General features: G+C 48.0%; 1 protein-coding gene across 1 annotated transcript; it reads left to right on the forward strand.

Annotated features, from left to right (window-relative positions):
* Positions 1 to 345: 345 nt before the first annotated feature.
* LOC119817188 (uncharacterized protein YMR317W-like) lies at positions 346 to 13,371 on the forward strand. Its single transcript, XM_038334378.2, has 8 exons — positions 346 to 1,819; positions 4,002 to 4,207; positions 6,761 to 6,909; positions 8,498 to 8,734; positions 10,679 to 10,838; positions 11,076 to 11,190; positions 12,324 to 12,356; positions 13,319 to 13,371. The coding sequence occupies exons 1-8, from the start codon at positions 346 to 348 to the stop codon at positions 13,369 to 13,371; spliced, it is 2,427 nt and encodes an 808-aa protein (XP_038190306.2).
* The last annotated feature ends 1,359 nt before the right edge of the window (positions 13,372 to 14,730 follow it).

Raw genomic sequence — 14,730 nt, forward strand, 5'->3', positions numbered from 1 at the left:
AAGCCAGACGGCTGAGTTTGCGGCTGGGATCCTTTGGCAACTTGGGCTTCACCACCTGGGGCTTCACTGGGACCTTGCTGGCCTCTGCACGTGCATCCATGGCCTTTGCCTTGTCTGCCTTGCATCTTCTTCAGGCCTTTCTTGTTGTGCTCCTTGGCAAAGCTCATGTAGGTTCATATCTTTGTGACTGGGGTTTCTTGGTGCCATTTCTGCGCCATTTTCAGGACTGGTTGTGTGTGGTGGGTGTGGTTCTTGAACTTAACCAAATCTGAATGGTAACTGGTAGCTCCTGAAGCATCTGGGACCGGAAGAGAAAGAGCGTGTGCAAGCTCATTATATGGACTAATGTTGCTGTTGTTTTCATTAGATGTCCTCGGTAGGAGACTTGGAGGCAGAGCATTGGGGGGAAAGGAAGACATGGTGGGTGGTGTCTTTATTTTTGCTGCTGTTGTCATTTCTGTAGGTGGTTCTTCGTTCTGGGTGCTTGCCTCAGACTCATCCTCCACAAAGAGCTCTGTGCATAACAGAAATCTGCCCTGCACATCTACATGTTCAAGTCTGCCTCACAGTACGAAAGGCTATGACTCCACAGAAGAACCCAAAAGTTCATCAGTGACTGAGACACCCACATCTAAGTCCCAAGATCAGATGACATCACCTACTCTTCCAACGTTACCCCAGAGCAGAGGCACAGCAGGGCCCACAGAACAGATGACATCAACGATACACACCCCTGCCATGACAGTCACTAATAGCATGTCACTGTCAGATTCCACAATGACCCCTGTAGTAAAGGAATCAATAGGGACATCCAAAACCACAGTTTTATTCAGCTTGGCCATTTCAGCTGAGACTCCACAACTGAATCAAATTCCACCCTCATTAACACCGGACAAAGTCAGGGACACACATGAACCTTTACCCACGACAACCATGGCAGCTACGAACACCCCTTCACCCACCACAGCCTTCCCGGGGACAACAGTTCTCAGCACAGCTATAGCTGAGACTCAGGAAAAAGACACTGCAGCTGTACCCCCAACCTCAGCGACACCCCCCACAACAAGCAAACCACCAGACACACAGCACAACATTGCTGCACAGACGCCATCCCAGTCTGCACAGTTGACCTCTGATGCTGGCATGACTCTAGACACAACTCCATCACCACCAAAGTCCACCAGCACTGGAATGGGATCACCAGTGTCCCCAAGCTCTGGGGACACAGATAGGACCATGACAACACCGTCAATGGCATTAAACACAAAAAGCACACCAGAGGACACCATCCCAACATCCAGAACTGGGATACCTACTGCTCCTGAGAAGTCAGCTTTAACTCCACCCTCATCGACACTGGACAAAGCCAGGGACACACACGAACCTTTACCCACGACAACCATGGCAGCTACGCACACCCCTTCATCCACCACAGCCTCCCCGAGGACAACAGTTCTCAGCACAGCCATAGCTGAGACTCAGGAAAAAGACACTGCAGCTGTACCCCCAACCCCAGTGACACTCCCCACAACAAGCAAGCTACCAGACCCACAGCACAGCTCTGTGACGCAGACGCCTTCCCAGCCAGCACAGACAGGCTCAAGCATAGGCACTGGTACAGCCCAGTCTCCTGAACATCCCACAGGCCTTGTCCATAACGCCTCAGAGACAACCAAATCCTCCACTATCATTGGGACTAGTCCAGCACCCCCCAACTCAAGCCAGAGTAGTGGTCCAGGGGGTGGTGCCTGTGCTTTGGATGAGTATTTAGACAGCACCAGAGGCTGTATGTGCAACAGTAGCTACTATTTCCACTCGGGTAAGTCTGAATAATCCTTCCAGGAAGTCTATTGCTGCTGCTGCTGCTGCTACTGCTTCTCCTCCTCCTCCTCCTCTTTCTCTTTGATTTTAATTTTTATGTGCATGGATGTAAATATGTAAATAATACGAATAACGCATATGAACGAACCAGATAACTGGTGAGGACTAAGTGCAATCAGTGAACTCTGAGAAGGCTCAGAGGAACCCTGTCCAGAGAAGCTGGTAAGACATGAGCATGGAATGAGTCCATTCAGAATTGGCTGAGCAGATGAGACGATCTACCTTGCCCCAGCCCCAGCCCTGCAGCCCCCAGGACACGAACTGCTGTCCAGGTACTGATGGGGATTACAGGCATATATGACATGCCCAGCTTTGGTACTGTTGTGCCCAGATTATGACCCGTAGAGAGACCACCAGAAACAGAGAAGTCTAGACTGTAATAAGCAAGGTTTTTTGTTAGCGTAATAATAGCGTAATATTGTAGCTAGCTCAGGACTTGTCTCCACACTAGAAGCAGGGAGGCAGGGAGGAGCTGGAATCCCTCTGTGGGGTTAGTTCTTTTTTTTTTTTTTTTTGTTTTGTTTTGTTTTTCGAGACAGGGTTTCCCTGTAGTTTTTAGAGCCTGTCCTGGAACTAGCTCTTGTAGACCAGGCTGGCCTCGAACTCAGAGATCCGCCTGCCTCTGCCTCCCGAGTGCTGGGATTAAAAGTGTGCGCCACCACCGCCCCGTGGGGTTAGTTCTTTAAAGGCAAAAACCACAAACCCTTCAGGACATTCAGGGGGGGTTAGCACAAGATGCTCTTTCCCATCTTGTTTTAGTCAGCTTGTTTTCTCTTTCGATCAAGGTTAAGCTGTCCCTGAGTCAGGACATCTTTATCAGTTTCCACAAGGTGGCCTGGCGCCCTGGGGGGAGGGGGTTACTATCTTTTCTGGGAACATGAAGCTAGTCTGGGGTTTTTGATTTTAAAACACTCTGCTAGGAAATTCCTTCTCATTCCTTTGAGAATAAGGGATGAGGGTCTTACATGTACACACACACACCACACACACACACACACACACATACACACACACACACACACACACACACACACCAGGTTCTAACTTCCAGCTTGGAATGAGAGAAAAATTGGAGAATAAACAAATTAACCCTTGAAACCCCAAACTTGCCAGACAAGTTAGAGACACCAGCTGCCTTCGCCAAAGTCAATCTCTTTCACTGAGGCCCAGACCAGGCTTCCTTGGTTCCCTGGGGGCTGAAAATTGAAGAGTGTGGCAGGAACACAGCGCCACCTCCTTCTTTTCTTCTTACTTTTCTGGCTCTGCCGCCGGGCTTCTTCTATTCCTGTATCCACTGCCCAACCCTCAGGCTACCTGGCTCCAAGATGGGCGCCTCATCCCCCAGGCTTTGTTGTTTAGTCAAGGTCTCTTAGTCCAGAGCCAGCCTGGCCACTGAAGACGAACTTCCTCTGCCTCCTAAATTCTGGGATTGCAGGCAGCCGCCATCATGCCCTATTCATGTGGCACTGGAGATCAAATGATGGCAGGCAAGCTCTCTGCCAACAAAGCTACATTCCCAGCTCCCACAGAAGCTTTGTGGTCCAGGTACTAATTCTTGGAAATTAATCTTAAGGACCTGTGAGGGTCAGGATCAGGATCCCATAAGACACGTGTGAGATCTGTGTGTGTGTATGTACAGTGTGGGTGTGTATGCGTGTGTTTTGAGACAGGGTTTTTCTGTGTAGTCCTGGCTGTCCTGGACTCACTCTTTAGACCAGGATGGCCTCAAACTCACAGAAATCCACCTGCTTCTGTCTCCTGAGTGCTGGGATGAAAGACATGCACTTCCACATCCAGCCATGTTTACAATTTTAACAATTTGTGTGTGTGTGTGTGTGTGTGTGTGTGTGTGTGTGTATTGGGGGTACACTTGCTATGGTGTAGAGGTCAGACAACAACTTTGTGAAGTCACTCCTTTCACTTTCCTGTGGGCCCTGGGAATTGAACTCAGGTCTCCATGGCAAGCCTTTACCTACTGAACCATTTTGCTGGCTGTGTTTGAGTGGAGAGTGGACCAATATCCACTGTCTTCTTTACCCACCTGAAAAAAAAGTATTCTTTCTCATGGCATCATCCCAGGATCCTCAAGAGACCCCACCCCGGCTCTTGTTCCCCTGCAGAACTATCCAGGGAGATAGGGACCCTGCGCTGCAAAGCAGAGGTCATTGAGATGGCTCTGAGGAGCTGCTTCTTGAATCATCACCACTTGGTCCTGAAGAAAGATGTCTTCTCGGGGTGTTCCAGTATCAATACAATAGACCAGGATCACCGGGTCCAGGTCTTTCAGTTGGAGAAGAAGGAAGGAACTTGTGGACTCCACATCTCTGTAAGCTGACCCTCGACTCTAGGGAAAGTGGCAGAGCTGGGAAAGCTGTGGGGGCGGGGCCAGTAAGCTTGTGGGCGGGGTTGGGAAAGCATCGGATGGGGAAAGCTCTGGAGACTGGGCTGAGACAGGAGAGGTTGGGTAACTCTTGTCTTGGGTGGTCTCAAATCTTAGCCATTAGACCAGTCTTGTTGAAGAAAATGGCCAATCTGTCTCCAGAATGGGAATACCTTTACAGGTGCTGTGTTTGCTGAATTGGGGTCTTGGTTCCCAAACTCTCAGTCACAAAACGCTTTAAAAGAGCTACAACAAGCAGTTGTTTTACTGATTTCTGGCCAAATGCCATGCCTATCAATTTATTTATTTTTAATGGTTCTAATCTTGAGAGGTTCTCATTATAGATAAGAACCATAGCTCAGAGAAGTTAAGGGATTTTCCCAAATTACAGTTGGAACTTGAGGTAATCCTCCTGCCTCAGCCTCCTGAGTCCTGGGATTACATGCTTGCACCAGCATTCAGAGACTAGTTTTATAAGGACAACGTAATTCACATAAATAATAGAATGCCACCAAACAACAGCAGTGCCCCTAAAGCCCCCATCTCTTGATCAGAACTCATCTTTTTCTTCCTTCCTTCTTTTTCTTTTTTTTTTCTTTTCAGTGCTGGGGAGACTTAATGTGTGCTAGGCAAACACTCTAAAACTGAGATACATCCCCAGGCCTAGAACCTGGAATTCTTTTAAAAAATTTATTTATTTATTTATTTATTTATTTATTTAGAGAGACGCTCTCACTATGTAGCCCTGGCTGGCACAGAACTCACTCTATAGACCAGGCTGGCCTAGAACTCACAGAGATCCACCTCCTCTGCCTCCCCAATGATGGGGTTTAAGATATATACCGTTACACCTAACTCTCTCTCTCTCTCTCTCTCTCTCTCTCTCTCTCTCTCTCTCTCTCCCTTGTTTGTTTTTGATTTTTGAGACGGGGTTTCATTGTGGAGTGTTGGCTGTCCTGAAACTAGCTGTATAGACCAGGCTAACCTTGAACTCACAGAGATCCCCTGCCTCTCTCTCCAGAGTGCTGGGATTAAAGGTGTGCGCCACCACCAGCCATCCAGACTTAGAATTCTGAACAGCTCAGGGATCCTATTTTTTTCCCAAGAGATTCCAAAAATGCAAATTGGCACCAATAAGCCCAGAACTAAAAAAACTGAGGCAGGAGGATTGCAAGTCTCAGGATAGCCTGGGCTACAGAGCAAGATACTCTTCCTGGGCTGGAGAGAAGACTCAGCAGTTAAGAGTTCACATTGCAGAGGACCTGAGTTCTCCCAGTACCAGGGCCAGCAGCTCACAAGCATTTAAAATCCAGATCCAGAGGTTCTGGCGCCCTCTTCTGTCCTCTTCAGGAACCTGCACTGTCAAACACATTCAGCTAGAGAGATACACACATGTACATGATTTTCAAAATAAGCCTTTAAAATGCTCTCTCAAAACAACCACCACACTATCACACCGAAATTAAAAACAGCCCAGACGTGGTGGTGTATGCAGATAAGCTCAGCACTTGGGAAGCAGAGGCAGGGGAGGGTTCAAGACCACCGTTGGGTACATAGTAAGAGACTAGTTTGGGCTACATAATGCCCTATCTCAAAGTAAAGTAAAATAAAATAAACATTAACATTTTAGGACCATGGAGTCAGAACCTCCATTGGCAACTCTGGGTTCAATTCCCAGCACCATAGACATTGGGCATTGTGACATAGACTGTTAATCGTGGTACTTGGGAGGTGGAACCAGACATGTTAGGGGTTCAAGACCATCCTCAGCTACATAGTCACGAAGACCAGCCTGGTCTACATGAGACCCCATCTCAAGAGAAAAAAGTTAGAACCATGGCATGGGGGATAAAGTCTGGAGTCAGAGTGCTGCTGGATTTAAGCTGTCACTTGCTTTGGACATCTTTTAACCTTTCTGAGCCTTCTTTTACTCTTTTATAAAATGGGGCCAATAAAGGAGAGCTGTGTTCAAGCCACAGTACCAGGCTCAAAGAACTTCGGCTACAGTTTTTTTTTTAATATTTATTTATTTATTATATATACAATATTCTGTTTGTGTATATGCCTGCAGGCCAGAAGAGGGCACCAGACCCCATTACAGATGGTTGTGAGCCACCATGTGGTTGCTGGGAATTGAACTCAGGACCTTTGGAAGAGCAGGCAATGCTCTTAACCTCTGAGCCATCTCTCCAGCCCCGGCTACAGTTTTTATTGAAATAAACACCTTGTTGCCAGAGAGGATGGGAGGTGTTGACCCCCAGGGACTTGTGGGTAATGTCTGCTCACCTACCTGTCTTTTCTTTTTTTTTTTTTTTTTTTTTTTTTTTTTTTTTGGGTTTTTCGAGACAGGGTTTCTCTGTAGCTTTAGAGCCTGTCCTGGAACTAACTCTTGTAGACCAGGCTGGTCTCGAACTCACAGAGATCCACCTGCCTCTGCCTCCCGAGTGCTGGGATTAAAGGCGTGCGCCACCGCCGCCCGGCCCTACCTGTCTTTTCTAGACCAATATCAGCCATGCCCTGCACTCTGTGAATGTGCACCTTGAAGAGACTCACCCTGGCTCTGGCTCCAGAGTGCTCCGCTTCAGCTGTGCATACCCCCTGGTGGTGAATGTCAGCAAGCCTGTCTCCTACCAGGAGGCCTCCATTCCGTGAGTTATGTCCTATCAGCTGTCTCTGCAGCTAGGCCCTCGGCCACCCCCAAGTTCTCACTGCTACCTGGAATCTAGCCAAAGCCTCAACACTCTTGAGAAATCGGCCCTCATACTCACCCACCATATGTAAGCATCTCTTACACGGACAGAGAAACAGGATGCTTCTGGAAAGAGATGAGCTATGGGTTGTTTATGTAAATTACCAGGAGGTTAGATACCTGCCAAGGTCTGCGGACCTATGATGGAGCACTTCATAGCTTATGTGGTCCATGAGGAAGGTGAACAGGCTTGCTCCTCCCCGGCCACCTTTTCTTCCTTTTGTATTACTGTGTGTGTGTCACATGCACAAGACTGTTCTCTATTTCCTCAGGTCATAGGCATGGCAGTAACAGCCTTTTTACACATTGAGCCGTCTTGTTGATATATTTTTTCTTTCTCTTTCTTAGTACGTTTGTGCAGTGTGTGTTAGTCCATGTACACGCGTGTTCGTGTTCATGTAGGCCAGAGGGCAACCTCTGGTATTCCTTAATCGCTCTTCACCTTATTTATTTACTTATTTATTTGCTTGTTTATCTTTTGGTTTTTTTGAGACAGGGTCTCTCTACATAGCCCTAGCTGTCCTGGAACTCACTTTGTAGACCAAGCTGGCTTTGAACTCACAGAGAGCCACTGCCTCTGCCTCCCAAGTGCTGGGAATAAAGGAGTGTGCTAACACACCAAATTTTTTATTTTAAGTTCAATTTTGGATTATTTTTATTTTATGTGTATGAGTCTTTTTCCTGCATGCATCTATGTGCACGAACTGTGTGTCTGGTGCTCATGGAGGACAGAAGAGGGCAATGGATTCCCTGGAACTGGAGTTACAGACTTTTGTGAGCTGCCATGTGGGTACTGGGAATCAAGCTTGGGTCCTCTAGGAGAGCACCCAGTGCCCTTAACCTCAGAATCATCTCTCCAGCCCCTTAATTGCAATATTTTATAGGTTTATATCAGCTATAAAGTAAGACTTTGCGTGGAAATGGATTCCTATGCTAACCTGTTTCCCTAGACACCAGACTTGAAAGAGTCTGAAGTTAAAGAAGGCTCTGTAACAGCCTGTCTTACTGCGCCAGTTCCCCCGTTCGCATCTTGTTCCTTCTGAGAGCCTCTCTCCTGGACCTCTCTCCCAGGGTGCAGAGAACAAGCGCTTTTCCTGATTGTGGCGAACACCGTTAAGTTTACCAAGACCCAAGCTCTCCTCTCTGCCAGTAGCTAAGAGACTATTCTGAGAAAAAAACATAGGTGACCCCCAAACACTACTTCATTATGAAGTCCCATCCCACCGCAGATGGTGACCTCATGGAAGCTGCCTCACAGAGTTCCCTCCCTTATTCTTTGAGTCAGGATCTCCCATTGGTCTCAAACTCTCCAAGTAGGGCTAGCCTGGTCGACCAGCAAGCCCTGTGGGTCTGCCAGTCTCTCTAGTAGTAAGTTTGCAAGCACGCCACTATGCCTAGGCTTGATCTCAGATCCTCAGGCTGTATAATAAGGCGCTTTACCCACTCCCTTCCCTCTGCGGCTCACTCTTGTGTCTCTCTGGATACAGCACTATCCATGTTCCCGGCACTGGAGAGACTGTCATCACCCTGAGCGTCTTCACAGACCTTCATCTCCACAGTCCACTCCAGGACAGTACAGCTCCCGTGGGCATGCCCCTCTATGTGGTCCTCAAGTCCACCAGCAGTGATCCTGACCGGTTCACCTTGGTGGCTAATGAGGTCTTTGCCAGTAGCAACCTCTCCAACACAGTGGCTAAGGCCACCTATCATTTTGTGAATGAGAGGTAAGGACCAATCAGGTTCCAGCTCTTGGTCTGTGACCTAGGCAGGTACTTTTGTTCCCATGAGCACAGAACACCCCCCCCCCCATTCTTTTCGGTATCTCTGGCAAACAAAATGGGGGAGGAAGGAAGGGACTGGGGAATGTTGGTTGAGTGAATGCATTCAGCAGCATTTTACAGATGAGTAAACTGAGACCCAGGGAGATTAAAACCTGCTAAAGATCTCACAGTCAATAGATGACATTCATTTCTTCTATTCTTTCCCCCAGACAGTTATTGAGGACCTATGATGAGATTTAAAAATATAGCATTAACATGTCAGAGTGTCATATGCTATGTTGTTATTGAAGTAGACTACATGTAATAGCTAACGACAGCTAATAATTTAGTTATTTATAAATAATATTTAGTTCATGCTGGATGTAGTTTGAGTCACATCACACTTATCAATTAATTTAAATCTTACCGCACACTGTGATATAGTTATATTTTGATTAACATCCTACACGAGAAGCTAAGACTCAGTTCAGGTGCATGGGAGGTTACTGTGTTCAGTGTTGAGCACAGTTGGATCAGAGTTGGGTCTCTTAGTCAAGTGTGCTGGTTTATGCCTCAAATCCAAGTACTTGGGAGGCTGAGGCAGAGGAACTACTTAGAGTATCAGGTTAGACAAGTAAGACAGCAAGACCCTATTTGTTTTGTTTTGTTTTTTTCAAGACATGGTTTCTCTGTAGCTTTGGAGCCTGTCCTGGAACTAGCTCTTTTTTTAAAATTTATTTATTATGTATATAGTGTTCTGGGCACCAGATCTCATTATAGATGGGTGTGAACCATCATGCGGTTCTGGGAATTGAACTCAGGACCTCCGGAACAGCAGTCAGTTCTCTTAACCTCTGAGTCATCTCTCCAGCCCTGGAACTAGCTCTTTTGGACCAGGCTGGCCCTGAACTCACTGAGATCCACCTGTCTCTCTCTCTGCATCCCGAGTGCTGGGATTATAGGAGTGTGCCACCACTAGGCAAGACCTTTTTTAAAAATACAATTATAAAATAAAATAAAAACTGGGTATGATGGTGCATGCCTGTAACCTAAGCACTCAGAAGGGAGATGTAGGGTGATGGAGAATTAAAAGCTGCCTTCAGCTACATAGAACCAGGACAGACTGTGCATACCTGATATCCTGACTCACAATGAGAGAGAGAGAGAGAGAGAGAGAGAGAGAGAGAGAGAGAGAGAGACTTATAGGGGATTGCTCATGAGTTCACAAAGCATCCCAGAAAGGATTATTTCCTCCGCTGCACAGATGAGAGAGCAGAGGGTTCAGAGTGTGACCAAGGGCTGGTTATGCTCAGTGTGGTCCCAAAACACACTCTTGAATTTGCCCTACCATGTAATTAGTTTTTCCTCTAGTCCTGAGGTTCTGAGGTTCCCACCTGGGGCCAGCATCATGCTAGAACTCCCTGGCCCAAACTTGAGGACCTACCTAACATCTCCAAACCTAAGTTTACTCCTTTTTTAAAAAAGAAAGAGAAGGGTAGGGGACTGGAGAGATGGCTCAGCAGTTAAAAGCACGGGCTGCTCTTGCAGAGGACCTGGGTTGGGTTCACAGCACCCACATGGCATTACAACCATCTGTAACTCCAGTTCCAGGTGATGGAACAGCACCTTCTTTTGACCTCCGTGGGTACTGTACTTCCTTGCTGCACAGACACGGGCAGGCATAAGATAATAAACACTTAAAAATGGGGAGCAGTCAAAAGTATGATCATCCTTAGAATATGGTTGTTGGGATGAAATTAAATTATATAAAGTTAGTTCTCAGCAGGAGATTCAACACCCACAATTACACAGAACACATTAAAGTGGCTGAAATCAAACTTTGTGTGTTGACACCTGGGGCCCCAAGCCTGGATCCCAAAGATCAGCGCTAGGGCCTTCTCCCTGCAGCTGCCCAGTCGGGGACCGGCTGCTCCAGGACTTGAACAACGGAGCCTCCGTACAGGTGACACTGGCCTTCACTCTGTCACGATTCTTGAATAGTGACACGCTCTACCTACACGCCCAAGTGACCCTCTGTGACAAGCAAGCGTCCAGCCCATGCCAGCCGGTGAGTGGAGTTCCTGAAGCTCAGCCATGCAGCTGGGACTGGACCAAGGGTGGTCGTGTGATTGTGTGCTGGCCTCCTTTTCCAGGGACTGACTGGGTTGGGGAAGACTTAAAGAGGGGCGTTTGAAGCCCTAGATCTTGTAGGTGGAAATGGGAAAACTTATTTGAGTTGTGGAGTGGTAGAACATGAGTCTCTGAGGTCCTGGGAAAAGTCCCCACACTGTCTTGTCACCCACAGTCCTGTAGTGGGAAGAATTCCCTGCGGAGAAATTCACCCTGGGACTCTCGAGTTGGGACCCATCTGGAACCTGGCGGTAGCAAGTGGATCATATTCGGGCCTCTCCAAATAAGCGGTACATGGATGGACCTTTGGAGGGTGTCCCCAGCTCCTCTGCCAAGACCTTCCTAATGTCTTCTCCTGAGACCCTGAGCTTCCACTGAGTCCCCCCTCACCTTCATGTCTTTACACTCTTCCCCTGAACCCAGGGTCCTCTCTGAGCCCACATTCTCCCTCTGCTCTGGACAAGCCCTTGCAACCACCCTGGCCTCTTTACACTCATCTAAGTTTCTCTGCCCGTTACTGTGGGAAAACACGCATACGGGAGCAGCTTAAAGTTTCCTGTGGCTCATGGTTCAGTGGTCCCGTGCATTATGTCAGGGGATCATGGCAGCAGGAGCTTGCTGGCTTTGTCACGGCACATCTGCAGCCAGGAAGCAGAGAGCCAGGAACGCATGCTAGTGCTCAAACTCACTCTCTGCATTTTCAACAGTTCAGGGTCTCCTGCCCAGAGAACTGGTGGCTTCACCACCATTAAGATAGTTCTTCCCACATCAACTAATGTAATCGAGATACTTCCACACAGGCATGCCCAGAGACCCGTCTTCGCGTGACTCTAGATTCTGCCAGGTTGGCAACACTAACCCATGATGCCACTCAGATCTGAGCCATCTTCACTTCCAGGGTCTCTCTAAAATATGTTTTTAAATTTTATTTTACATGTATGAGTGTTTTGTCTGCATGTATGCCTATAGACCACCTGTGTGCCTGGTGTCCACTCGAGGCCAGAAAAGGGCATTTGATCCCCTGGAATTGGAGTCACAGTGGGTGCTGGGAATTGAACCTGCATCATCCCCTGAGAGAGCATTCGGTGCTCTTAACCACTGAGCCATCACTCCAGCCACTCAGATACTCTGTCTCCTTTCCTGCCAAGCAACCCACTCTGCTCACGCTGTCGTTCACGCCAGCCTCTATTTAGTCATTTCTCCTGGCCCGGAACTCTCTCTCCTTTCTAGTCTGTAAGAGTCCTTTTGCCCTCACTGGGACATCCCACGCTTTTGGGAAATCCAGAAGGATCATCTCATCCTTCTGAGTCCCAGCTTTCCAAAATCTGGCAGCCTCTTTTGTCTAGTCCCGGTGGAACGGTGGGTGAGTGCTGGCCAGGTCCCGGGCACTTGGAACTCAATCTCTCTTTCCGTGTGGTTGCAGAGCCCAGAGCCTCCAGCAGCAGGAGCAGAGCAGGTTAGTACAAGAGGACCGCTCTAGTGAAGTAAGTTCTCATGTGACACGCTCAGGCTGCTGAGGATTTTGCATGCTGTTTCTTCTCCTGAGCTATGCGGCCAAGAAGTCAATTAACCTCTCTCAGCTGGAGTAATATATGGCAGAATTAATGTGGGGCTGTTGCTTTATCCGGCCTCAAAAAGTCTGAAACTCCCCAGAAATGATTCCGAGTAAGGGTCGAAGATTTAAAGTGCCCTGGGCACCGTGAAGCATGCCTGAGCCGAGAAGCTTTGAGTCAGCCTGTGCAAGATAGCAGACCCTGATCTACATAAAAGCCAGGTGTGGTGGCTTACCCTGTAATCCCTGCACTTAGGAGGTGCAAGCAAGAGAGTTAGGTGTTTTAAAGCCACCCTTGGCTACAGAGCAAATCTGAGGCCAGCCGGGACTATGTGTCTCAAAGGAAAAAAGAAAAAGAAAAAACAGCAGTATACTTAATAACACTCCTAACTGAGGTTGCTATGTGAGTACAGGTACTTGCTGCTAAGCTTCATGGCCTGAATTCTATCCCTGGGACCCACATATAGATGGAGGGAACCCAAGAATATATCCTCTCACCTCAACATGTACACCACAACATGCCCACATAAATAGAGATAGACAGATAGATAGATAAATGTAATAAAAAGAAATATTTTAAATGTCTCATAGACTCTGAAAGCTCCAAAAAATCCCATTTTGAATACTTATTTTTATTTTAAATTCTGTGTATACATGCGTGTGTGATATGCACGGGAGTGCTGGCATCCGTGGAGGTCAGAGGTGTCCGACTGCCCCGGGACTGAAGTCACAGACTATTGTGAGTTGTCTGATGTGGCTGCTGGGAACCAGGCTGAGGACCTCTGCAGGAGCTGTGTGCTCTTAACTGCTGTCCCACCTCTCCAGCCCCCTAGTCGATTTCGTAATCATTTCTTTCTTTCCTGCAGGAGCCTGGATGTCCATCTTGCTCCTGATGGTGACAGGCTGGATGCTGGGCTAAAACCTGGTCCAGCCTCCCCACTCCAACATGCGCGCTTAGTGTCTAGTTTACTTGCCTCTGCCGAGGATGGAGCGGAGGAAGACTTGATGAGAGGCAAGTGTGACCTCTGTTAGGCACCAGAGGAGCTGGCCACGGACCAGTGTGTAGCCCAGCGTTGGGAAGACTGCACAGTGGATTACGCTGTCTTGTCGTGCCTTCGTTTCCTATCCCTGCAGCTCTTAGAGGAGGGTGTGTGATTAGACCACTCAACATGATGGGGGGAAGTAGAGAGTTTGTGGCCAATAAACACACAGAATTCTACTTTTCCTGACTTTCGTCTGTATAATTTGACCTTAATGCTTCAGGGCTCCAGGTCAATGGACTAAAGGATTGGAAAGGGAGGAGTGAGGGTGGCGGCCACTTTTTTCCTTTGGGGCTTCCTCTCCACACAGGTAAAATGAAAGTGTTTGACCCGATCAGCTTGGGAATCATTCTCAGGAAATCCTTGGGCCTTAGTCAGCTGACCCTACTTTTTTTTTTTTTTCTTTTCTGCAAAATGGCTGAAACTGTTCAGTTCCAGGACAAGAGTTAAATGCATTTATATAATAGTGCCCAAGCCTTTTCCTCCTATAGCTTGGTTACCCCTGGCCGCCTTAGGCCACCTTTCCTATTTGAGAGAGATACAGCCACAGTGTGCTGTCGTCCCTCATTTGTCCCAAACCAGAATCTTTTCCATACCTGGAACTATGTTATACCCCAGGGATGAGGGCTGGAAGGAGGCTGTGGACCAGGAGAGAAGAGAGACTTTAGCTGTGAATGAGAGACCCAGGCCCCGGCAGATCTGTAGCCATAGCACAATCCCCAAGCACCCTGACTCTGAACCCAGAGCCAGTGACAGAAACACACCCCGGATCTGGGACCTGAGACAGCGAAAGAAACACTTTATCCCTGAACCCCGAGCTAGATGAAAACACCCTGACCCCGAAACCAGAGCCAAAGGGACACACTTTACCCCTAGAACCAGAACCTGTTAAAGGAATTCACCCTGGCCCTAAAATTAGAGCCTAAAAGATAAAAAGGACCAGAGAAAGAAACACAGTTTGGCCCTGAATTCAGAGCCATCTCTAGCTGACATGAAACCAACCAATCCCTGAGCAGGAAAAACTGGCCAATCCCTGAGTAGGCAACAGTAACCTCTAGTCTAGAGTGGTGACCTCTCCCTGAGACACCATGGACTCCTCCCCCTAACAAGAGGAGTCAATCAGGAGCAGACAACCCCCTTGCACCATAGGGGGCAGCCAATCCCAAACCTACGGGGATTCCGCAAGCCTTTCCCACTATAAAATCTCCCTCCCCACGCGGAGTCTCAGGGAGGCCCCA

The sequence above is a fragment of the Arvicola amphibius genome, chromosome 6, assembly GCF_903992535.2.
Source record: "Arvicola amphibius chromosome 6, mArvAmp1.2, whole genome shotgun sequence".
NCBI lineage: Eukaryota > Metazoa > Chordata > Mammalia > Rodentia > Cricetidae > Arvicola > Arvicola amphibius.

Coding starts and splice junctions, on each gene's coding strand:
- LOC119817188 (XM_038334378.2), top strand. CDS start 346: ATGTTGCTGTTGTTTTCATTAGATGTCCTCGGTAGGAGACTTGGAGGC. Junction 11,191..12,323: donor CGGGCCTCTCCAAATAAGCG/GTACATGGATGG, acceptor GTGTGGTTGCAG/AGCCCAGAGCCTCCAGCAGC. Junction 12,357..13,318: donor CAGCAGCAGGAGCAGAGCAG/GTTAGTACAAGA, acceptor TCTTTCCTGCAG/GAGCCTGGATGTCCATCTTG.